General features: G+C 36.9%; 1 protein-coding gene across 4 annotated transcripts in view; it reads left to right on the top strand.

The window, feature by feature from the left end:
- The window catches only part of NME5 (NME/NM23 family member 5), a 32,957-nt gene extending 9,952 nt beyond the window's left edge, over positions 1-23,005 (top strand). For 2 of the 4 annotated variants that reach the window (XM_077138043.1, XM_077138042.1), the window contains exons 5-6: positions 11,791-11,909; positions 22,819-23,005. In XM_077138043.1, the coding sequence (XP_076994158.1) occupies positions 11,791-11,909; positions 22,819-22,914 (215 nt within the window). In that variant the 3' untranslated portion in view covers positions 22,915-23,005. Of the gene's footprint in view, positions 1-11,790; positions 11,910-21,691; positions 21,737-22,818 lie in introns of all 4 variants that reach the window. The other 2 variants (XM_077138044.1, XM_077138045.1) reach the window with 2 other exon arrangements.
- Positions 23,006-27,183: the final 4,178 nt, after the last annotated feature.

Here is a 27,183-nt window from a genome sequence, read left to right as displayed (position 1 = left end):
TGCAAATCATATATCTGGTAAGGATCTAGTATCCCACATGTATACAAAGCTCCTTCAACTCAACTACAAAAGACAACCCAATTTAAAAATGGGCATTTCTTCAAAGAAGGTAGACAGTTGGCAAATAAACATGTGAAAAGATGTTCAACATTGTAGCCATTAGGGAAATGCAAATCAAAAGTTCAGTGAGATACCACTTCACACTCACTAAGAACGGCTATTTGAAAAACTGAAAAAGTGTTGGTGAGGATGAGCGAAATAGGAACCTTAGTATTTTGTTGGTAGGGAATGTACAATGCTGCAGTGAAAAAGTTTGACAGTTCCTAAGAAAGGTAAATATAGAATTACATATAACTTGGCAATCTAACCTCTAAGTATATACCCAAAAAGAATTGCAAACAAAGGCCTAGATACCTGAATACCAGTGTTTTTAGTGACATTATTCATAATAGCCAAAACTCGGAAGCAGCCCATGTGTTTATCATTGGATGAATGGATAAACACAATGTGGTGTATCAATACAGTAGCATATTATTCAGCCATAAAAAGGAATGGAAGTTTGGTAATTTTAGGATAACATCTGAATTGTATACTTGAAAGTAGTTAAAATGGAAAATGTTATGTTTTATATATGTTGCTACAATAGAAGTGTAAAGAAAAAAAACCGTCACAGCTGACATCATATTCAATGATGAAAAACTGAAAGCTTTCCGCCTTAAATCAGGAAAAGGGCAAGGATGCCCATTTTTATCACTACTATTCCCACTGTTCCAAAAGAGCTAGCCAGAGCAATTAGGTAAGAAAAATAAATAGAAAGACATTCAAATTGGAAAGGAAGAAGTAAAACTACCTTTATTCATAGATGAAATTATCCTATTGTGCTGATTTGTAGCTGTTATGTACCCCAGAAAAGACCACAGTCTTTTAGTCTATTCTTGTGGGTGCAAAACTTTTCTGGGTGGTAACTTTTGGTTAGGTTATTTCAGTTGAGACATGACCCAGCCCATTCAAGGTGGATCTTATTCCTTTATTTCTTTTCAAATTGTTCAGAGCCTTTTATGAGAGGATAATGGCAGAGACCTTTTAGAGAGATCTTCTTAGAGAAAGAAACACCCTGGAGATGCTCAGAAAGGAGCTGAGAGATAAAGCCACTGAAACCAGAAGCTAAGCCTGGGGTAGAAGGGCCAGCAGACTCTGGCCATGTGTCTTCCCATGTGACCGAGAAACCTGGGAGAGAAGGATCATCAGATGCCAGCTATGTACCTTTCCATGTGGCAGATGAACCCCAGATGCCATTGACCTTTCTTCAGGGAAGGTATCATCCTGCTGATGCCTTAATTGATGCATTTTCATGGCCTTAGAACTGTAAATTTGTAAGCTAATAAATTCCCATTGTAAAAGCCAATACAGTTCCAGTATATTGCATTCCGGCAGCTTTAGCAAACCAAAACAAATTTTGGTGCTGAGAAATGGGGAGTTGCAGTTCGCAGCTTCCAAGAATGCTGGGATGGCTTCATAATTAAATAAGGTAAAGATTCAGGAAGAATCATGAGGAGCTTGATAGAAAAGGCCTAGATTGCTTTGGGGAGACTGTTGGTAGAAATATGGATGTCAAGATACTTCTGATCAGGCGCCTTAGACAAATGATGAATGTGTCACTGCCAACTGAAAGAAAGGTGACCCTTGTTTTTTTTTTTTTTTTTTTGCATGGGCAGGCACTGGGTAACACACCCGGGTTGGGGCTCCAGCATGGCAGGCGAGAACTCTGCCGCTAAGCCACTGTGGCCCACCCATGACCCTTGTTTTAAAGTGGCAGAAAATTTGGCAAAATTGAGTCCTGATGTCACACAGAAGGGAGAATTTGAAAGGTATGACCTTGGTTGGATATTGTGCTGGTTTGAAATGATGTATGTACCCTAGAAAAGCCATGTTTTAATCCTAATCCCATTTTGTAAAGGCAGCCATTTCTTCTAATCCCTATTCAACATTGTATGTTTGAAACTGTAATTAGATCATCTCCCTGGAGATGTGATTTAATCAAGGTGGTTGTCAAACTGGATTAGGTAGAGGTGCATCTCCACCCATTTGGGTGGGTCTTGGTTAGTTTCTGAAGTTCTATAAGAGAGGAAACATTTTGGAGAATGGAGGATTCAGAGAGAGAGCAGAGCAGAACGACAGCCACAAGAAGCAGAATCTATCAGCCAGTGACCTTTGGAGATAAAGAAGGAAAACCCCTCCCAGGGAGCTTCATGGAACAGAAAGCCAAGAGAGAAAACTAGCAGATGACGCTGTGTTCGCCACATGCCTTTCCAGATGAGCAAGAAACTCTGACACTGTTTGCCATTTGCCTTCTCACTTGAGAGAGAAATCCTCAACTTCATCGGCCTTCTTTAACCAAGGTATCTTTCTCTGGATGCCTTTGATTGGACATTTCTATAAACTTGCTTTAATTGGGACATTTTATTGACCTTAGAACTGTAAACTAACAACTTATTAAACTCCCCTTTTTGAAAGCCATTCTGTTTTTGGTATATTGCATTCCAGCAGCTAGCAAACTAGAACAAATATCTAGCTGAGGAAATTTTCATGCTAAATGTGGAAAATGCAGCCTGGCTTCTCCTTGCAGCTTATAGTAAAATGTGAGAGGAAAGGGATAGGCTGAGAACTGAACTCTTGGGTACAAAGAAGCCAGATATGGATAATTTGGAAAATTCTGAGCTTTGGGTAAATGAGTCCCCAGACATAGTACTCCATGTGCTATGACAAACATTTAGACAAACATGGAACCAGTCAGCCATTTCAAGACATGCCAGGATTGGAGATGGAGTTATCCATAAAGGATTTGTGGAAAGTCCTATTGTCTGACAGGACCCCTGTGTACTACATTCCAAACTGACAGTTTTGTTGTGGAATCTGTGTAAACAGAACCACTGCCAGCCTGGATTAAAAGGGACAGAAAAGGGACAGATTAGAGGAAAAAAATCCAGAACCATGGAAGCTGAGGTCTTCAATCAAGAAAGCTCAGGCGAAGAGAGTGGACCCACTTATGCATGTGGAGAGGGTGAGTTTGCAGAGGACAGACCTTTCTACCCATTGTTCAGGAACAGTGCTACCATCCCAGGGCTCTGAGATACCTGGGGAATTGAGTGGAGCTTGGCCAACCCATTGTTTGGGAAAAATTCTGCCACCCCAGGGCTCAGAGTGGGTGAAATACATTCCCCAGGGATTGGGGACAGCCTGACCACAATCTCATGTTTGGAGAGGAGTGAGCCTGTTCCCTAGAAATCACAAAGAGTCCAGCTGCCACCTAGATTCTTGAAGAGGGTGGAATGGACAGCAGTGATTGCCCCTATGTTTGGAGATGTTGGCACTCTCACCCCAGTGTTTGGAGAGAGCAGGACCACTGTGTAAGCCCTTGGAGAGGGTGGGATTGCCTTTCTCAAACCCAAGGATAAAATGTCATTCTATAGATGACTCTCAGACCTTGAAATCTAATGAAGTATGCCCCGCAGATTTTTATAACTGTTTGTGTCTGGTGACCTCTGTTTTCCTTCCATTTTCTCCCTATTGAAATAGGAATTTTTATTCTTATCCATCCAATGGATGGATCTTTATCCATCCATTTTATATTGGAAGCAGGTAACTTATTCTTAGTTTTACAGGTCCACAGCTGGAGAATTCTGCCTTAGGATAGACCATGCCTGTAATTGATTTTGATGAAACTTTATACTTAATATTGTTATTGAAATGATTTAAAGCTTTTATGATATTGCGGTAGGATGACTGTATTTTGCATATGTAAAGAACATGTCTTTGGGGGGTCCAGAGGGTAGAGTGTGCTGGTTTGGGGATGTTATGTACCCAGAAAAGACCATGCCCTTTTAACCCATTCTTGTGGGTGCAGACCTATCGTGGGTGGGAATTTTTGGTTAAGTTATTTCATTTGAGACATAATGCAGCCCATTCCAGGGTGGGTGTATTAGTTTGCTAGCTGCTGGAATTTGGTATACCAAAACTGGAACAGCTTTTACAAAAGGAGAATTTGATAAGTTACAAGTTTACAGTTCTAAGGAAGTGAAAACATCCAAATTAAGGCACTTAGGAGAGGTTTTCTTCACTCAAGAAAGGCTGATACTGTTTGGAACAGCTCTGTCAGCTGGGAAGTCACATGGCTGGCATCTTCTGATTCCTTGCTCCTGGGCTCTGTTTTCAGCCTCTGTGTCTGTGGGGATTCCTCACTTTACTTCTCTGGGGCTGGCTTTCACGTCTTGGCTTCCTTTGGTTTTCTCCAGGTTCTGGCTTGCTTAACGTCTCATGGCAACATCTGCTGGGTTCCAAGCATCTCCAAACATCTGTGTCTCTGTTCTCTGCCTGTCATCTCTGCTCTGAAGTTTCTGTCTGCACTGTCATTTCTGACTCTCTCCAAAACGTTTCCTCTTTTAAAGGATTCCAGTAAAATAATCGAAACCTACCTGGAATGAATGGAGTCATATTTCCATCTAATCCAAAGATCAAACCCACAATTGCGTGTGTCGCATCTCTGTGGAGAGAATCTAATCGAAAGTTTTTAACCTACAGTATTGAATCAGGATTAAAAGAAGTGGTTGCCCTGACAAGATTGACTCAAGGTTAAAACATAGCTTTTCTGGGGTATGTAATACTTTCAGACTGGCACCGGGGGTCTTAATCCTTTACAGGAGCCCTTTAAGACAAGATAAAAGGCAGGGAGAGCTTAGAGAAAGACATACCCCAGAGATACTAAGAAAGGACTAAGAGGAGCTGAGAGAAAAAGACAATGAAACCAGAAGCTGATTCTGGAAAAGAAGGACCAGCAGACTCTGGCTATGTGCCTGCCCATATGACAGTAGAACCTGGGAAAGAAGGGTCAGCTGATGCTGGCCATGTGACAGAGAGACCCCAGATGCCATTGGCCTTTCTTCAGAGAAGGTATCATCCTGCTGATGCCTTAAATGGGTCATTTTAATAGCCTTAGAACTGTAAATGTGTTAACTGATGAATTATACTGTAAAAGCCAATACATTTCTGATATATTTAATTCTGGCAGCTTTAGCAAACCGAGACACCTATATATAGAAAATACCAAAGAATCCACAAAACTGCTAGAGTTAATAAGTGAATTCAGCAAAGTTTCAGGTTGTCTGCATAACAGCAGTGAACAATCTGAAAGTGTAGTTAAGAAACATTTCCTTTTAACATCCAGGGGAACTAATTACTTAGGAACATATTTAAGCAAAGAGGTGAAAGGCTTGTATACAGAAAACTACAAAACATTGCTAAAAGAAATTAAAGAATACATTAATAAATGCATTGGAAGACTTAATATTTTTAAGTTGTTGATAACTACCCAAAGCAATCTACAAATCCAACGTAATCCCAGTCAAAATCCCAGCAGCCTGTTGTAGAAGTGGAAAAACTATTCCTCAAATTCATGAGGAAATGCAAAGACCACCCAATAGCCCAAACAATCTTGAAAAAGATGAATGAGGTTGGAGGACTCACATTTCCAATTTGAAAACTTATTATAAAGTTGCAAGTACTCAAAACACAGCATGGTTCTGGCACAAGGACAGACATATAGACCAATGGAATAGCATTAAGAGTTGACAAATCCTCACATCTGTGGCTGTGCCAGTTTGAAACTATTATATGGCCCAGAAAAGCCATGTTTTAATCTTGATCCAATCTTGTGGGGCCAGACCTATTGTTTAGGGTAGAAACATTGGTAGGAAAAAATTGGATTGTTTTCCAAGGGGATGTGACACACCCTGTTTTGGATGTGACCTTTTGGTTAGAAAACGTCCATGGAGATGTGACACACCCAGTTGTGGATATGGCATTTTGTTTAGATGGAGATATGACTCCACTCATTTAAGGTGGATCTTGATTAGTCTACCTGAGTTATTTAAAAGGTAAAACATTTTGGAGAAACCTCAGATGCAGAAGTTGGAGAACAGTTGCTTCAGAGTTGACAAAGACACAACTGTTTGGAGATGCTTGGAGTGCTGACAGAGAGAGTAGATGCCTAGATATGGCCAGAGCCCAGCAGACATCACCATGTGCCTTTCTATGAGATGCTAAGCAAGCCAGAACCCAGAGTTGTGTCCCAGAGGAGCTAAGTGAATGGCCACAGATGCTTGGAGAGGAAATCACTGGCATCAGAAGCTGAAAGCAATGGATGCAGATACCAGCCACATGCCTTCCCATGTGACAGACATCAGCCTTTCTTGAGTCAAGCTATCTTTTCCTGGATGCCTTAGTTTGAACATTTTTCTGGCCTTAGAACTGTAAGCTTGTAACATAATAAATTCCCTTTATAAAAGCTGTTCCACTTCTTGTATATTGCATTCCAGCAGCTTTAGCAAACTAATACAATGGCCAATTGATTTTTTTTGTTTGAAGCTGTTGATGGGTGTAATACTTTGACCACTGGCCCCTTGATTTTTTTTGACAAGAGTATCAAATTCATTGAATGAAAAAACAATAGTTTCTTCAACAAATGGTCAATGGTTCTGGGAAAACTGGATATCCATATATAAAAGATGACTTCATCAAAATTAAAACCTTTTTTGTTATATATATATTTTTAAGATTTTAAAAATTTAGCATATACATATAATTACATTAACAGATAAAAACTGTATAGTCATTTCAACAGAGGCATAAAAACATTTAGTAAATTTTTATGATAAACAAACTAACAATACAAAGAAAATTTCTTAATCTGGATGAAATTAAAACCTTTAGTGCATCAAAAGATATTATTAAAAAGATAAAAGTACAACCTATGGAACAGGAGAAAATATGTGCAAATCATATATCTGATAAGGTTCTAGTATCCGGAGTATGTAAAGAATTCTTATAAGACAAACAACTCAAATTAAAAAATGGTTGAAGAACTTAAATAGACATTTTTCCAAAGAAGATCCTTAGTTTGTTAGGGAAATGCAGATCAAACCCTCAATGAGATACCACTTTACACTTGCTGTAGTAAAAATAAAAACTGGAAAATAAGAGTTGGAGATGATGTGGAAAAATTGGAATTATTTTATGCATTTTTTATATGAATGTAAAATAGTTCAACTACCACAGAAAACAGTTTGGCAGTTCCTCAAACAGTTAAAGAGAATTACTGTATATCCCTGCAGTTCTACTCGTAGGTCTGCACTCAGAAGAATTGAAAGCAGGTACTCAAACAAGCACACATACACACATATTCATAGCAGTGCTATTCACAATAGCCAAAAGGGGGATAAACACATTGTACTATATCAGTACAATGGGACATTATTCAGTCATAAAAGAGAAAAATACTGATGCATGCTACAATGTTTATGAACCTCTAAAACATACTAAGTAAAAGAAGCCAGAAACAAAAGATTCCATCTTGTTTGATTCCGTTTGTATGAAATATCCAGAATAGATAAATCCATAGATACAAACCATAGATTTGATGGTTGCTCAGGGGAGGGCAAAAAGAGGATGAACTGCCTAATAAAATCGTCTCATGCAACCATGGGGATGTACGAATCCAAGTTCTGTAGGGAAGACTGCAAGCTGGGAACTCTAACGAAGGTTTTTATTTTTTTTTATTTACTTGTTTTTCATGGAAAGGCACCAGGAATTGAACCCAGGTCTCCAGCATGGCAGATAGAACTCTGTCTGCTAAGCAACCATGACACACCCTCTATTGAAGGTTTTTGATGAATTCACCAGGAGAGCTCACTGGCTGAAGTAGAGATGAAAATTCTCTCTTCTGCCTGCTATAATCATCACTTCTCTTTTTAAAACTTTCAACTGATTGGATGAAATGTCTCTCATTGCTGAAAGCAATCTCCCCTGTTGATTGTAGATATAATCAACCAAAGATGTAATCAACTTACTGATGATTTAAATCCACAAAATGCCCTCACAGTAACAATTAGGCCAGTGCTTGCTTGACCAGACATTTGGGCCCTATTACCTGGCAAAGTTGACACATGAGCCTAACCATCACAAAAAACTTACCATATAACCCTACTAGCAATTCCATTTCTAAAAATCTACCTACTCAAGAAAAATGAAAACATGTCTACACAAAGACTTGCATGCAGATGTTCATAGCCGCACTATTCAATATAACCCAAAGCTGGAAACAATCCAAATGTCCATTAACTGGTAAATATAAACAAAATTTAGTATAGCCGTACAAAGGAATACTAGTCACCATTAAAAAGGAACAAAACTACTGATACATGCTACAACATGGGTGAACCTCAAAATATGCTAAGTTAGAGAAGCCAAGCATAAAAGACTGCATATTGTATCATTCATTTATATGAAATGTCCCCAAAAGGCAAATTTATAGACAGAAAGAAGTTCAGGAGTTGCCTAAGGTTGGGGGTGAGAATGGGGATTAATTACAGATGGGCATAAGGGAACTTTTTTTGAGTGATGAAAGTATTCTAAAATTGGATTATAATGTTGGTTACACAACTGTGAATTTCCTAAAAATTATTGAATTATATACTTCTATGGGTGAATTTTATGTTATGGAAATCATACCTCAATAAACTGTTTATGAAAGTAGATGTGCCAGTGATGGGAGACGTACGGCACTAGCAGCAATAGCTGTTTTGATCTTGGGTGCCACTTGGCTTGTGGGTTGTAAGGGTCTTGGAAAGTTGAGGCTTCAGCTGGCACTAGTCCAAAGGTATAAGTGTCATTTGGGAGGCTGATGGGGCCTTTGGAAAGAGACGTAACAGAAAAACAGCAATACTTCTGAGAGTAGATTAGGCAACAGCTGGCCGCCTTGAGGAAACGCCATGAAGATGAGATTGTTCATTCTTGAGCCTCTGCAGAAAGAAACTGAGTGGCACAAGCAGAAGATCAAGAAACTAAAACATTATAATTAAATGCACACTGTTACCAGCATGGCTACATAATCATTGTCCACTTCTAATGGACATAGTGCTAGTTTAATTAATATCGGCCTGTGTACTACCAAGAGACTATAATAAATTGTCACCAGTGGAAAAAAAACAAATAAGAAAAATGAAAGTAGATGAAGTTCTTGCCTCCATAGAGCTTATAGTCTAGTATTCCAAAAACGGCCATTTACCAATAATTGCATAATTAGTGACCATGGTCAATCCTATGCAGGGCAGTTAGAGGGTATCATGGGAGAGTATAATAGAAAAGTGTTGTCTGAGGAACTAACATTTTAGTTGAGAGCCAAGGGATGAATAGCGATTTACCAAAGTAAAGGGAAGAACATTCTAGCGGAAGGGACAGCATGTGCTCAATCCATGAGCAGGAAAGAACTTGGCACATTCTGGAAACTGAAAGAAGGTCAAGGTGAGGAGAAACATTGAGATTGGAGAGGTAGGTAGAGGTCACATGGTACAGAATATTGTTGGCATGCTATGGAGTGCTGTCTTTAACTGCAGTAAGGGGAGTGACATAATCAGATTTTCATCTTAAAAATACTACATAAGGCCTAAGCACTGGGAATAGTGAACCTGAGAAACAAGATTCCACCTTTCATGGAATTTACAGAATAGAGGAGATATACGATAGAAATATTTAAATACTCAAAAATTATTGTAGTGACCAGTGCTATGAAGGATGCCCTAAAAGAGGCTGACAGGAAAGGAATCTTTTATCTAAGTGCTGTCCAAAATTTTCCCAGCTTTTCCTGGTATCTCTCCTCCCATTATGAGTTCTTGTCTGATTGGGACCTTACCCACAAACTAGTCATACAGAAATCTTTCCTCCCTTCCTCCTTCTCCTCGGGGCCAGTGAGGATTAAGATTTGAAGACTTGAGACCAGTAGCTTCACTTTCTCAACTTTATCAAAAGTAACACATTGATATAGATAATCCTCAAAATACTAAGAGTTATAAAATACATTCTTTTTTAAAAATATATATTCTTTTTAATATTATGATTCTGTTTTACTTATGTGGTATTCAAAAAGAAGGCTAATCCTACATGAGACATGACTCTCAGGGGTGTAAATATCCCCGGCAATGTGGGACCCTGACTCCAGGGGATGAGCTGGGACCAGGCAACAGGAGAATGAGAAAGCCTTTTGACCAAAAGAGGGAAGAGAGAAATGAGACAAAATAAAGTCTCAGGGGCTGAGAGATTTCAGAGTCGAGAGATTATCCTGGAGGTTATTCTTACTGATGATATAGATATACTTTTGTAGTTTATGATGTATTATACTGGCTAGAGGGAAGTACTTGAAACTGTTGAACTGCGTTCTTGAAGAAGACTGTATAACCATATAGTTTTTACAGTGTGACTGTATGATTGTGAAAACCTTATGTCTGATGCTCCTTTTATCCAGGATATGGACAGATGAGTAAAAAAATAATAGTAATAAGGATAAAAATAAATAAATAATAGGGGGAGATAAAGGATAAAATTGGGTAGATTGTAATACTGTGTGTCAGTGAGTGGGAGGGGTAAGGGGTATGGGAGGTATGAGTTTTTTCTTTTATTTCTTTTTCTGGAGTGATGCAAATATTCTAAAAATGATATCAGTGAAGAATACACAACTATGTGATGATGTTGTGAGCCACTGATTGTATAATATGGTTGGACTGTATGTATGTGGATATTTCTCAATAAAACATTAAAAAAAAAGAAGCCTGGAAAGTCAAAAATTACCCAAAATTTTACATAATTTATAGAATAGTGGATGTTTTAATTTCCTTGACTACTCAAATTCCATGCAACGTGTTGGCATAAACAATGGGAGTTTATTGGCTCATGATTTTGAGGCTAGGAAAAGTATAAATCAAGACATCATCCAGGCAATGATTTCTCCTCAAAAACTGGTGTTCTGGGGCTGGCTGTTGGTGATCCTTTGGTCCTTAGCTTTTCTGTCACATGGCAATGCACGTGGAAGCCTCTCCCTTTTCTTCTGGGTTCCACTGATTTCACTTCTCTGTGGCTTTCTCTTTTTCCATCTGAATTTCATTCTGTTTACAAAGGACTCCAGTAATCAGATTAAGACCCATTGTGAATGAGTTGGGCCACACATTAACTGGTTCACACCCACAGGAATGTATTAAGAGCATGTTTTTCTGGTTCCAAACCGCAACAGTACAGTGGAAATGTTAATATGTGCTATACAGACAGATATAGATTATATGTCTATATAAAATCTCTTATGTATGCATTTAATATATTAAATTGTATGTATTATATATTAAAATAAATATAAATTAAATATTTTAAATTAAATATATGTAAATTATATGAATTAAACTTAATATATTACATTATATATTGTATATATATTTCCTAGTATATAAGAGCGTGAAATATGTATTCACTACACTATCTATACCACATTGCAAAGTGCCTGCCACATAGTGAGCTCTGAATAATATTTGTTGAATGGATAAATTAATCTCTTAGTTTTTACATATTCATTCATATTTTTCTTTTTTATAGCATTGTCCATGCAAAAAAATAATACTTTACTGTAACAAAAAGATGGAAATGCAGGAAAGGGTAATGTTGTAGTATCAGAATCTTATAGATGATCACTATTTAGCATTTAAATGTGTTTCTTGCCAGTCTTATTTAGAGGGATTATTTCTCTGTATGTGTATGTTGGTGTGTTTATTATGCTGTGTATGTAGTTCTGTTTTCTTTTTTAAAAACTTAACATTCTATTATTGGCATTTCTCATGCCATTAAAAATCTTTGAAGGCACCCTTTTAAATGATTATGTGTCATTATTTATGTTTAATGAGAATGCATTTATTTTTACAGTAATTGTTGAACCCATTCCAGTTGGACAAGCTGCGAAGGACTATTTAAATTTATATGTAACACCAACTCTACTTGAAGGACTCACAGAGCTTTGTAAGCAAAAACCAGCAGATCCTTTTGTAAGAAATCTTTTTATTTGTATTCTCTATAGTTTTCGTGTTTAAAGCATTGCATTCTCCAAAACAGAAAAAGTATTGAAGCCGTTTTAAAATGAGTTTTAAAAAACTATCTTATATACATCTATATACTTTCTTATATATAGCTTCTGATTGCTTATTTTCTTGCTGTTTTAACTCTTAAAATAACATTGTTCCTAAATGCATTTTTTATTATTTATTTTTTGTTGACATATATTATATATTCACATACCATTGGTTCACAATATCATCATATAGCTAGCTGTGCATTTATCATCACAATCGACATTTTTTTCTTTATTATGAAAAATAACATATATACAAAAAAGCAATAAATTTCAAAGCACATCGCAACAATTAGTTGTAGAACAGATATCAAAGTTTGGTATGGCAGCTGTCACAATGTGACTGTGTGATTGTGAAAACCTTGTGCCTGATGCTCCTTTTATCTACCTTGTCAACAAATGAGTAGAACATATGGGATAAAAATAAATAATAGGGGGAACAAATGCTAAAATAAATTTAGTTTGAAATGCTAGTGATCAATGAAAGCGAGGGGTAAGGGGTATGGTAGGTATAATCTTTTTTTTTTTTTTCTTTCCTGTGTTCGTTTTATTTCTTTTTCTGAATTAATGCAAATGTTCTAAGAAATGATGAATATGCAACTAAGTGATGATATTGTGAAATACTGATTATGTATGTTTTATTTTGTTTATTTTTTAATTAATAAATAAATTTTTTAAAAAGTTTGGCATGGGTTACAATTCTACAATTTTAGGTTTTTACTTCTTATTGCTCTAAGGTACCGGGGACTAAAAGAAATATCAATATAATGATTCAGCAATCATAGTCATTTATAATGGCCTACCTTCTCTGTGTAACTCCACCATCATCTTTGATCTTTCTCCCACTTTTTAGCAGTATTTGGGTTATGCCCATTCTAACTTTTTCATGTTGGAAGGGCTAGTTGATGATATGGGATAGGGGGACAGATCTTGTTGATGTTCTGGAAAGGCTGGCCTCTCTGCATTTCAGTATTTATCTGGTCCAGGGTCCAATGTAGAGATTGTAGGTTTCTGGAAAGTTACCCTAGTGCATGGAACTTTTGTAGAATCTTAAATAATGCCCTAGGTGTTCTGTCAGCCACTGATACCTTATTTGTTATACTTCTTTTCCCCCTTTTTGTCAGGATGGCATTGTTAATCCCATGGTCCCAGGGCTAGGCTCATCCCTGGGAGTCATCTCCCATGCTACCAAGGAGACTTTCATCCCTGGGCATCATGTCCCACGTATGGGGGAAGACAATGATTTCACTTGCAGAGTTGGGCTTAGAGAGAGGCCGTATCTGAGCAACAAAAGAGGTCCTCTGGAAATAGCTGTTAGGCATAGCTATAGGTAGGCTAAGCTTCTCCACTATATACACAAGCTTCACAAGAGCAGGTCTCAAGATCAAGGGGTTGGCCTATTGCTTTGGGTGTCCCTAATGTTTGACACAGTATCAGAGATTTCCCCAGTGGTAAAGTTTAATAGTTTCGTATTTTTTTCTCTCATCCCTCAAGGGACTTTGCCATTACTTTTTGATTATCTGCCTAATATACTCTGGGATATATCCAGACATTATATTAAGCTACAGAGGATTAAAGATCCTCAGTCTTACTCTGGCTCCCTGTGTTTGGATTCTTTAAATGATCTATCCAGACAAGTTGAGTTAGATTATGTGCCACAGAAAATTTAGGTTCTGGACAAAACAAAATACATTTTTAATAATCACATCTTTCAATTGCTGAGCATTAGTTTTTGTGTGTATGTATGCTTATCCTCCTTTCATGTTATCTTTTAAGTGATAAAATAAGAGATATTCCTGCATTCTGTTCAACATTTTTGTTTCTCATCAGATCTAATATATATATATATGTTTTAATTCCCTAGACTATTATACCATCTTCTCTTTTTTTTTCTACTTCCCAAACGTTCCCTAGAATGAAGGGAAGAAAGGTATTCCTCTGGATGAGACATTAGAAGTAAGTAAGAAAGTAAGCCAGAAAGCAAAACATTCTTAACACAATGGTAATATTAGTGTTACAAATGCCAGTGAGCCTCAGACCACTCTCTGAGAATTACCGCCAGGAGTCATTCAATGACTGTTCAACAATTAGCAAATTATAAAGCAGTCCCTTCTCAAAAATATGGGTTTCAGATTATACAGGTAATGAGGACATGCACCATCAGAAAGATGGTTTGGGTTTTCCCACAGTATTTCCCAGATGCATTCTCACCACTTGTGGAAAATAAAACCTGATGTGCAGGAATTCGGGCATAGGCCAATCTTTTCTCTCCTTGGATCATCCAGATGATAATATCAGACATCCACATGGGTGGATGGAGAATGATGTGAAACTATGATTAGTCTGAACTCAGAGGGACTGGGGGCACTGCAGGCTGAACAGGCCTGCCCTAGGGTCCTCAAGGCTTAGAAAAAAATGTCTTCAGGGCTCTGCCCCAAATTTCTGAGACTCACATCTTCTAGGACCACATAGGGAGACTGCTGGGCAGGGAGGCAGGCAGTGGTTGGCCACAGTGATAGGGAGAAACAGAGGGAGAATTATATTTTTGTTAGAACAACTTATTCACATCCTTAGATATTCAACATTATTCCATCAGATTGACGAATGTTTGAGCAGGAGGAATTTGGGCTGTTGTCCAGGACCAGGTGTCATCCTGAGTCATTATTTGTAGATACCCCCAAATATTTGAAGGCTCTCAAAAATAAAAGGGGAAAGTTATTTCCATACAAGACTTTACTAAAATAGTACCTATAACCTATGATACCATTCTCAAAGGGAATCCCTGTTAGAAGACAAAAGATTTAACCTTTCCTACTAACTTTTACCAAACAAGAAAAGAATAGACAGGTAATATTTTTTCTTTAATAGTGCTTTTCATTGTGACAGTAATAGATATTTACTTAATAAGAAACCTGCCACTACTGAAAAATGTAGAGAAGGAAAGAAAAAGGTATCAGTGTGTATTAGTTTACAAGCTGCTGGAATGTGCCAGAACTGGAATGGTTTTTGAAAAGGGAATTTAATAAGTTGCAAGTTCTAAGCCTATAAAAATGTCCAAACTAAGGCATCCAGGAAAAGATAGCTTAATTCAAGGAAGGCCAATGGGTCAGGAACAACTCTGTCAGCTGGGTAGTCTCATGGTTGGCATCAGCTGGTCCTTTGCTACTGGGCTCCGTTGTTTTCAGCCTTTGTTCCTGCGGGGGTTCCTCACTTTGTTTCTCCAGGGCTGGCTTTTATCTCTTGTCTTCCCTTGGCTTTCCCCAGGTTCTGGCTTGCTTAACATCTCATGGCAGCATCTGCTGGGCTCCAAGAATCTCCAAATGTCTATGTCTTTGTTCTCCAAGTGTCAGAATCTGTGTCAGCTCTGCTCTGAAGTTCTTTTTGGCTCTCTCTCTTTTGACTCTGAACTCTCTCCAAAGTATTTCCTTTTATAAAGACTCTAGAAAACTAATCAAGGCCAAGATGGCAGCTTAGCAATGTGCGTGTTTTAGTTCGTCCTCCAGAACAACTACTAAATAAACAGAAACAGTATAGAACAGCTCCCAGAGCCACGATAGTGACTGGTCACACAGCGTACCCCAGTCTGGACCAGCTGGACCGGCTGCGAGTCTCTGGAACAGTGAGTTCCCCAAGCCGTGGCAGTTTCCCAAGCCGCGGCGGCTGGTGCCCGGCACCCCTCCCCCACAGGCGGCTTCCCGGAGGGAAAGGAAAGAGACTCTAACAGTAGCAGGGACTGAGTCCAACCAAACACCAATTGTGGCATTAATAAACAAATTCTGACTACTAAAAATAGGTCCCCAGCTCAGGCGAAACTGGTCAAGGCGGAGGTCGCCTATTGGGCTACCTGAAAAGGAGGAAAGGGGATGAAACGGAGGCTTTTGTGGCTGTTTCTATGGAGGCTTGGCTGCCTCTGGATTCAGCTGTGGGACTACACAGGCTGCAACTGCCCCAGGCATATGCAGAAACAGACTGCTTTCAGGGTTGTCTCCTGCCTGAGCCTTCCCCAGGGGAGGGGTGAAACGCAACTCAGGTGGAATCCCTCTCTCAAGGAATTCAGACCCCAGGGCTTGGCAATTTGAAGCCATTAAAACCAGCCTACAACCTCTCCTCTGTCTCCACCATGCCCCCAGCAGGGAGAGTCTTCCAAAGTTAAAAGTGCCGCAACATCTTTTGCTGTTGTGACCCGCAGGCAGACACACCACATACTGGGCAGGATAAGAAAAACAGAGTCCAGAGACTTCACAGGAAAGGTTTTAACCTGCTGGGTCTCACCCTCAGGGAAAACGGATGCAGGTGACTCCTTCCCCCTGATAGGAGGTCAGTTTAGTCCGAGAAAACCCAGCTGGAGTCTATAATACCTACATAGACCCTCCTAAGGGTAGGGAGGGAAAAGGCACCATACAAGCAGGGCAAGAAACAAGAAAACAAGAACTGAAAAATTATCCTCTGTTAAACAAAACCTAACCTAGAGGTCTGGAAAAAGCTGAACTGAAGGTCAAAGAACAGATAGACAACAAATTCATCTAGCAAGAAAACCCTAGGTAAGAGAAGTGAAAGAAATCTCCAGAATAAACTAATTATGGTAATTAAATGTCTAGACGCCAGCAAAAAATAACAAATCACACCAGGAAAATTGAAGATATGGCCCAGTCAAAGGAACTAACCAATAGTTCAAATGAGATACAGGAGCTGAAACAACTAATTCAGAATATATGAACAGAAATGGAAAACCTCATCGAAAACCAAATCAATGAATTGAGGGAGGACATGAAGAAGGCAAGGAATAAACAAAAAGAAATGGAAAGTCTGAAAAAACAAATCACAGAACTTATGGGAATGAAAGATACAGTAGAAGAGATGAAAAAAACAATGGAAACCTACAATGGTAGATTTCAAGAGACAGAGGGTAGAGTTAGTGAACTGGAGAATGGAACATCTGAAATCCAAAAAGAAACAGAAACTATAGGGAAAAGAATGGAAAAATATGAGCAGGGACTCAGGGAATTGAATGATAATATGAAGCACACAAATATACGTGTTGTGGGTGTCCCAGAAGGAGAAGAGAAGGGAAAAGGAGGAGAAAAATTAATGGAAGAAATTATCACTGAAAATTTCCCAACTCTTATGAAAGACCTAAAATTACAGATCCAAGAAGTGCAGCGCACCCCAAAGAGAATAGATCCAAATAGACGTTCTCCAAGACACTTACTAGTCAGAATGTCAGAGGTCAAAGAGAAAGAAAGGATCTTGAAAGCAGCAAGAGAAAATCAATCCATCACATACAAGGGGAACCCAATAAGACTATGTGTAGATTTCTCAGCAGAAACCGTGGAGGTGAGAAGACAGTGGGATGATATATTTAAATTACTAAAAGAGAAAAACTGCCAACCAAGAATTCTATATCCAGCAAAATTGTCCTTCAAAAATGAGGGAGAAATTAAAACGTTTTCAGACAAAAAATCACTGAGAGAATTTGTGACCAAGAGACCAGCTCTGCAAGAAATACTAAAGGGAGCACTAGAGACAGATACGAAAAGACAGAAGAGAGAGGTGTGGAGAAGAGTGTATAAAGAAGAAAAATTAGATATGATATATAAAATACAAAAGGCAAAATGGTAGAGGAAAGTACTACACAAACAGTAATAACACTAAATGTTAATGGACTGAACTCCCCAATCAAAAGACATAGACTGGCAGAATGGATTAAAAAACAGGATCCTTCTACATGCTGTCTACAGGAAACACATCTTAGACCCAAAGATAAACATCGGTTGAAAGTGAAAGGTTGGGAAAAGATATTTCATGCAAATAACAACCAGAAAAGAGCAGGAGTAGCTATACTAATATCCAACAAATTAGACTTAAAATGTAAAACAGTTAAAAGAGACAAAGAAGGATACTATCTACTAATAAAAGGAACAATTCAACAAGAAGACATAACAATCATAAATATTTATGCACTGAACCAGAATGCCCCAAAATACATGAGGCAAACACACTGCAAATACTGAAAAAGAAAATAGACACATCTACCATAATAGTTGGAGACTTCAATTCCCCCACTCTCATCAATGGACAGAACATCTAGACAGAGGATCAATAAAGAAACAGAGAATTTGTATATTACAATAAATGAGCTAGACTTGACATTTATAGAACATTACACCCAACAACAGCAGGATACACCTTTTTCTCAAGTGCTCATGGATCATTCTCAAAGATAGACCATATGCTGGGTCACAAAGCAAGTCTCAACAAATTTAAAAAGATTGAAATCATACACAACACTTTCTCAGATCATAAAGGAATGAAGTTGGAAATCAATAATAGGCAGAGTGCCAGAAAATTCACAAATACGTGGAGGCTCAACAACACACTCTTAAACAACCAGTGGGTCAAGGATGAAATTACAAGAGAAACCAGTAAATATCTCGAGGCAAATGAAAATGAAAACACAACATATCAAAACTTATGGGACACAGCAAAGGCAGTGCTAAGAGGGTAATTTATTGCCCTAAATGCCTATATCAAAAAATAAGAAAGGGCAAAAATTCGGGAATTAACTGTCCACTTGGAAGAACTGGAGAAAGAACAGCAAACTAACCCCAAAGCAAGCAAAAGGAAATAAATCACAAAGATTAGAGCAGAAATAAATGAAATTGAGAACATGAAACAATAGAGAAAATCAATAAGACCAGAAGTTGGTTCTATGAGAAAATCAATAAGATTGATGGGCCCTTAGCAAGATTGACAAAAAGAAGGAGAGAGAGGACGCAAATAAATAAGATCAGAAATGGAAGAGGAGACATAACCACTGACCTCACAGAAATAAAGGAGATAATAACAGGATACTATGAACAACTTTATGCTAATAAATACAACAATGTAGATGAAATGGAAAAATCCCTAGAAAGGCATGAACAACCAACTTTGACTCAAGAAGAAATAGATAACCTCAACAAACCAATCACAAGTAAAGAAATCGAATCAGTCATTCAAAAGCTTCCCAAAAAGAAAAGTCCAGGACCAGACGACTTTACATGTGAATTCTACCAAACATTCCAGAAAGAATTAGTACCAACCCTGCTCAAACTCTTCAAACAAATTGAAGTGGAGGGAAAGCTACCTAATTCATTCTATGAAGCCAACATCACCCTCATACCAAAACCAGGCAAAGATATTACAAAAAAAGAAAACTACAGACCAATCTCTCTAATGCATATAGATGCAAAAATTCTCAACAAAAATTCTAGCAAATCGAATCCAGCAGCACATTAAAAGAATTATACATCATGACCAAGTAGGATTCATCCCAGGCATGCAAGGATGGTTCAACATAAGAAAATCAACTAATGTAATACACCATATCAACAAATCAAAGCAGAAAAATCACATGATCATCTCAATTGATGCAGAGAAGGCATTTAACAAGATTCAACATCCTTTCCTGTTGAAAACACTTCAAAGGATAGGAATACAAGGGAACTTCCTTAAAATGATAAAGAAAACTAATCAAGACCCACCTGGAATGGGTGGAGTCACATCTCCATCGAATCAGAAGTTCATACCCACAGATGGGTGTGTCACATCTCCATGGAGATAATTTAATCATATGTTTCCAACCTACAGGAGTAAAAGAAAGGACTGCCCGCACAAGATTGCATAAAGATTAAAACATGGCTTTTCTGAGGTACATAATATTTTCTAACCAGCACACCCTGGTTCCATTCTCTGAAGTCATCTTGCCTGGGTTCTAGTCTAACTCCAGACACCTAACATCTCTCTGAATCTCTCTATTCACATCAGTAAAATGCAGGTAGAGTAATACTTACCTACCTAGCAGGGCTATTGTTAGGATTAGATGTTTACATGCATGTACAATTCTTAGTCAAAGTACCTGGTGCACAACAAGCACTCACATATTAAATGCTATTATATTTTCCAACTCCTTTTATTTTTCTTTGCTCAGGCTTTAAAAAAAATTTTAAAAATATATGATTATAAATAAACATATATTTTATATATATTGCTATATTTAAGTATATATTTTACAGAATTGTTTTAATAGTTACTTATTTGTTTTATTTCCTCTACCATTGCTCTAGTTTGTCTTAAAGACATCTGCTTTTATAAATACTCTTTCTATGAACACCTTTGAGTGTAAGGCTTTTTATGCATTTGAGCTTATTTCCTTTGGAAAGAGACCCAGAAGTAGAATTATAATTCAAAGTATATGAAATAAAAAAAATTGTCCTTAAAGAACTGACTTCATTTTTTAATTAATCATTTTTGAATAAGTATATTTGAATATGGTATAAAATTTAAAAGCTATAAAAGGACATATAGTGAAAAATAACTCTCTTTCCCATTCCTGTTCCTCAGCCATCCCGTTGTACTCCTTGGAGGCAGTAACTATTACTAGCCCTGGTACATCCTTTCAGGGAAAAATTTATGCTTATATTAGCGTATGTGTTTATATGTATTTAAAATATACATACACATGTACTAGCTCCTAAAACAGTTTGAGATGTTTTACTTTATTTATTTAATATATATTAGAAATTATTATGTAATACCAAAAGAAAATTGCCTCATTTTTTTAAAGCAATAGTATTCTGTTGTATGGATGTTCTAAAATGTATGAATTAGTTGCATGTATTTATTATTTGTAATATATATCCCAGTCTTTTGTTATTACAAACAGTGCTACAGTGAATATCCTCTTTCATATGTTAACATACCATATATTTGATTTTTTTTTTTACATGGGCAGGCACCGGGAATCGAACCCGGGTCCTCTGGTATGGCAGGCAAGCGTCCTTGCCTGCTGAGCCACCGTGGCCCAACATACCATATATTTGTAGGATAAATTCCTAAAAATGGAAATGCTGAGTCAGAAAGTGTATGCTTTTTAAAAATGTTTTTGTTATGTACATTTTTAATTTGGATAAATATTAACAAATTACTTTTTGTAGTGGTTATTAGATTTTATTCTCTGATAAAAAAATGGATGAAAGTACCTGATATTTTCAAGCTTTATGCTTTTTGCCAGTCTGAGGGGTGAAAACTAATATCTCTTAGTTTAATTTGTATTTCTTTCATTATGATAGTTTGAGCATCTTTCCAAATAAACTACTTAAGTCCATTTGTATTTTCTTTTCACTGAACTTCCTGTTCATGCCCTTTCCCACTTTTCTTTTTGGTTATAAATTTTGTCTTATTTTGTGGAAATTAATCCTTTTGGTATATATTCTTTCCAGTAGTTTTTCTCAGTTTATCACTTGTTTTATGAGCTATATTTGTGATATATTTTGCCATGTAAAATTTTTAATTTTATGTAGCTTTATTTATTGAGCCCTTCTATGGCTTCTGGGCTTCTTCGTAGTTTATGAAGGCTCTCTAGATTATAAAATACATTCTTGCAGGTTGCCTTCTATACTTTTATTGGTTTCATTTCTTTATATATATAACTTTGATCATCTGGAATTTATTTTGGTATAGGGAGTGAGATAGAGAGCCATATTTTATTTTACTTTCCACTTGATTACCCAATTGGCCAACACGTTTTATTCAACAATCCATATTTTCCTTACAGATTTAAGATTTTCTATTAACATACGCTAAGTTCCTTCATGCATTTAGGCTTATTTATTTATTTTATTTTCTGTTTCATTTATCTATATGTCTGTTTATTTGCAGGTACCACACTGCTTTAATTACTGTGGCTTTATGTTTTAAAATCAGGTAGTTCTAAACCTTCTCAGTTATTCCTGTTTTTCAGAATTTTCTTGATTTTTTTGGCATTATCATTTTTAATATGAATATTTTCAGGTCGCAATACATAATCTCACATTGCTTTCTTAAAGGTCTGTGCCTTATTATAAATGTATGATAATTCTCATTTCACCCCATCCATAGTAGGTGTAGATTTAAAAAATGGTGGTGGAAAGTTGAGGGTTGGTTAATTTAATAATAGGCAAAAGGAGATGGTATTTGATTATGTTAACATCCATCCATGTATTTTTACTGGTGAGGTTTAACGTTTTCCCTTATGTTTAGCTGTATTTCCTCCTTTTGTCCACTTATCTGCTGAGGTTTTATAAGAATTCTTTATATATTTGGTTCATCAACCTTTGATAATATTGGTTGCAAAAATATTTTCCTTTTTGCTGTTAAACTTTCAATTTTGCCTTTTAAAAATATTCAATAAATCAAACCATGATTTATTTCCTTATTGTGACTTTTCCTTTCCCATTAGAGATTATAAAGTCCTATCCCATCCAAATTCTGCTGAATGTTCACTTCTGTTTTCCTCTAGATTTTTTTTATATTTAATGTATCTATGCATCTGGAAATTATTTTTGTATATAACAAATCAGAGATCTAAATTGATTTTTTTCCTAACCAGTTGTCCCTTGTACAGTGATTTATGAATCCTCCCTTTATTAAATTTTGTAATTGGACATGTATTCTGGTACATGAATGTGTATGCTCTAACAACAGGTCCACAATGAATAGTTGAACTTCTATAAATACTTGACAATCTTGCATAATATGAAACTTAGTGTTTCACAACTATATGATGATATTATGAACCAGTGATTGTATACTTCGGATGGTTTCTATGCTGTGTGAATATATTTCAATAAAATTGCATTAAAAAACTTAATGTTTCAATTTTTAATGGTTATTGTCTCATTATTTGTAAGTGATTTATTTCTTAAAAGTGATTCTGAAAACTGTATATGCTTTAAATTGATATAATATATATTGAAATGAATTATTTAATTGTTTATTAACTCAAGATTTTTTTCTTTTTTCCATAGATTTGGCTAGCTGATTGGTTACTAAAAAATAATCCCAACAAACCTAAACTTTGTCACCATACAATTGTAGAAGAACCTGAAAATAAAGTCCTCTGAAGAACAAATACAAACTATCTTACTGTAAAACGCTATGCCTCTGCTTTAAAAAAAAAAAAAAACTTAATTCTTAAGGGTTTATGTAACTACATATGAAATATATTTCTAAAAAATAAAGTTTTAAAGTAATAACTATATCCTAAGCAGCAGATAACATTATCTAAAGTAAAATGTAAGTTTAGGGCATGATTTTAGCAATGGTGTAAAATTAAGCAATAGAAGGCTGATGTAAACTGCTGTTAGATTATTTTTTAAAGTTTAATAAGTAAGATATGGAATTTTAGTGATGATATTTTCCCAAGCATATATCCTATATGTAGAGGGTAATTAATGCATAATACAGACAATCTAGTTATAAAGGTGCAAGTATACAAATAATTGTTTGATACAATGAAAATAGCCAGAACCCCAGGGTGTTTTAGTTTCCCAAGAGCTAAAACAAATATTGTACTATGGGTTGGTTTAAGTACAGAAATATGTTGGCTTATGGTTTCAGAGTCTTAGAAGGCTTACTTCCTCCTGGGGCTCCAGGAGGAACTGGCTGGTAGTCTTTGGGATTCCTTGGCTTTTGTGTCACACGTCATTGCACATGGTGATGCCTTCTCTTTTCTATTCTGTATTCTGTTGACTTCCAGCTTCTGGTTGTTCCCTGTGGTTGCTTCTTCTGTGTCCAATTTCCTTTGCTTGTAGGACTTAAGCCGTATAGGATTAAAGTCCACCCTGATTCAGTTTGGGCATACCTTAACTAATAATATCTTCAAAGTTCCTATTTACAAATGTTTTCCACCCACAGGGCCAGGGGTTGGGACCTCAACATGCATTTTGTATGGAGAACATGATTCAGTCTCGAACATAGGGAATTATTTTAACCAAACACATCACTATTTCCTAAACATTATTAAGTACGCTCCAGTGGTAACCAAACAATAGGGTGAAAGTTCATCCTGGTTTGCTTAGGGCTTTCAGGTTGTATCACGGAAAGTTCTACAACTTGGGAATCCCCTCAGTCCCAGGCAACCAGAATTACTGGTCACCCTACCAAATAGTCCAGTGTTTTACCAATTACCCTTTTGTGTGGAGATACTAATTATTTTTAAATGTTGTAAAATTCTGAAAGAAATTTCTATTTACTTGAGAAATCTAGGTTGTAAAGCACTTTTATTAAGAGTAAATATTTCAACTAGTGTCTTCTCTTCAAAAAGTTAATGTCATTTTTAAAAAGTAGAGGTATGGAGAAACTATTCTAAATGTAGAGGGAATAAAGAGACATCTTAATCAAATGCAATGAATGAATCTTGATTGGATCCTGGTTACAAAAAAGGAAAATCTATAAAAGACCTTGAGGGGGCAATTCAGGAAATTTAGATATGTACTAAATATTAGATGATATTAGGGAATATCTCCTGGTTTGAAACAGAATGAAATATACTATTCATCTATAAGGTGTTCTAACCAAAAATGTGTACCTCAAAATTATCAAGACTTTAGGTCAAACTCCCAGCTTTCAGTATTACAGGAGAAATATTGACCTTCTAAAAGATAATGTAAAGAAGCAACTGGAAAAATCCAGAAGATAGGCAATCTCTGCTTTAGATTAAAAGAGACTTAAATGATAAAATCAGAATCAATACCTGTTCCTAGATTGGCCTGATTTAGGCAAACAAACTGTTCATATTACTGCTTTTGTAATTTTTAAAAAAAAGAATAAAAAATAGAAATGCCTTAATGGGTGTCAACTTTAAGATGGTTGGCAACACTGCCTTTTATAATAAACTGTTTTTTTTAATTGTGAAATATAACATATATACAAAGCCAGCGACCTTTGGAGATGAAGAAGGAAAATGCCTCCCGGGGAGTTTCATGAAACAGAAAGCCAGGAGAAGAAGCTAGCAGATGATGCCATGTTCACCATGTGCCCTTACAGATGAGAGAGGAACCCTGACCGTGTTCACCATGTGCCCTTCTACTTGAGAGAGAAACTCTGAGCTTCATTGGCCTCCTTGAACCAAGGTATCTTTCCCTGGATGCCTTAAATTGGACATTTCTATAGACTTGCTTTAATTGGGACATTTTCTCGGCCTTAGAACTGTAAGCTAGTAACTTATTAAATTCTCCTTTTAAAAAGCCATTCTGTTTCTGGTATATTGCATTCTGGCAGCTAGCAAACTAGGACAGGGTCCTTTTTCTGTCCTTTTGCTATGGTTATCTGGTTCTCCGAGCACCATTTATTGAAAAGACTATTCTGTTCCAGCTCAGTGAATTTGAGGATCTTGTTGAAGATCAATTGACCATAGATCTGGGTGTCTATTTTCGAACTCTCAATTTGAGTCCATTGATTAATGTATCTATCTTTTTGCTAGCACCATGCTGTTTTAACCACTGTGGCTTTATAATAAGCTTTAAAATCAGAAAGTTTAAATCCTCCCATTTCATTCTTTTTCAGTTTGTTTTTGGCTATTCATGTCCCTTTTCCCTTCCAATTGAATTTGATAATTAGCTTTTCCGAGTCTTCGAAGTGGTTTGTTGGAATTTTATTAGTATTGCATTGAATCTGTAGATTCAATTTGAGTAGAATTAACATCTTAATGATATTTAGCTTTTCTATCTATGAGCATGACTGTCTTCATCTATTAAGATCTTTGATTTCTTTTAGCAATGTTATGCAGTTTTCTGTGTACAGGTCCTTTACATCCCTGGTTAAGTTATTCCCGGATACTTGATTCTTTTGTTTGCTATTGTGAATGGAATTTTTTCCTTTAACTCTCTCCTCAGTTGGGTCATTACTCATGTATAGAATCATTACTGATTTTGGCACATTAATCTTTTATCCCACCACTTTGGTGAATTTGTTTATTAACTCAAGTAACTTTGTCATAGATTTCTCAGGATTTTCCAAGTATAGGATTATGTCATCTATAAAGAATGAAAGTTTTACTACTTCCTTTCTATTTTGGATGCCTTTTATTTGTTTTTTCTTGCCTGATTGCTCTAGCTAGAACTTCTAGTACAATGTTGGATAATAGTGGTGACAGTGGGCATCCTTGTCTCATTCCCAATCACAGGGGAAAGGCTTTCAGTCTCTCACCATTGAGTATAAGGTTGGCTGTGAATTTTTCATATATGCTGTCATGGTTAGGGACAGGTGTCAACTTGGCCATGTTGTGGTACCTGTTCATCTGATTGGGTAAGCACTGGCCTGTCTGTTGCAATGAGGACATTTCATAGGATTAGGTTATGATCACGTTAGCTACATCCACAGCTGATTCCATTTGTGATCAGCCAAAGGGGAGTGTCTTCTGCAATTAGTGATGCTAAATGCAATCATGGGAAGCCTTTTAAGGAGGACTCAGAGGAGATAAGTTGCATTCCTGCTTTGGCTGGCGAGCCTCTCCTGTGGAGTTCATCCAGGCCATCCATTGGAGTCATCAGCTTCGCAGCCTGCCCTGTGGATTTTGGAATCTGCGTTCCTACGGTCACGTGAGACACTTTTATAAATTTTATATTTGCAAGTGTTCCCTGTTGATTCTGTTTCTCTAGAGAACCCTAACTAATACATCTTGGTACCAGGAGTGGTTCTTAAGGAACAGAATCTTAAAAATGGGTTTTTATGAATGGTTTTCTACTCTGACTGGGCTCAGAGACACTAAGGACTCTGATTCCCATAATCAGAATGACACTCCCAATCCATGGACTGAGTTGGCAAAGGAGATAGTCAAAATATCATCATTCGATTCTCCTAATGCTTCACTTGTACGAAGCCAGACTCTGGGGGATAATGTTCTTGACACCTTTACAGAGTTTTGTAGAAATAAGAGTTATAGAGATGTTGGTTGGTTGTTGTTAGATACACTGTCTGCATTAAAGGGTGAAAGGGATGGGCTTAAGGCTTCAAACAAGAAGCTTAAGTGCCGTCTGAAAGATGTAGAGGTTTCTATGAGTATCCTCAAGGAAAATTTTATTTCCTGTAGCCGTAGACTTGAGATCTCTGAAAATCAGACTCAGAATCTTATTGTTAGAGTAGCAACTTTACAACGTAAACTGAAATCTCAGTCTTGCATGGTGTCTGCCGTTAAAGTGAGGGCATTGATTGGAAAGGAGTGGGACCCTGAAAAATGGGATGGTGACATATGGATTGATAATGATGTTGGGGGTGAGGTTGAAACCCTAGACCATGCTGAGCCTTCTTTAGATAACCCTGTAATAGTCTGCCCTGAGGACATAGCCGCCCCACCTTCAGCCTGCCTTGAGGAATTGGCCACCCAACCTCCT

The sequence above is a fragment of the Tamandua tetradactyla genome, chromosome 20 (assembly GCF_023851605.1).
Source record: "Tamandua tetradactyla isolate mTamTet1 chromosome 20, mTamTet1.pri, whole genome shotgun sequence".
NCBI classification, from domain to species: domain Eukaryota; kingdom Metazoa; phylum Chordata; class Mammalia; order Pilosa; family Myrmecophagidae; genus Tamandua; species Tamandua tetradactyla.
The sequence above is the reverse complement of the archived record's forward strand: the minus strand, read 5'-3'. Positions and strand labels throughout refer to the sequence as shown.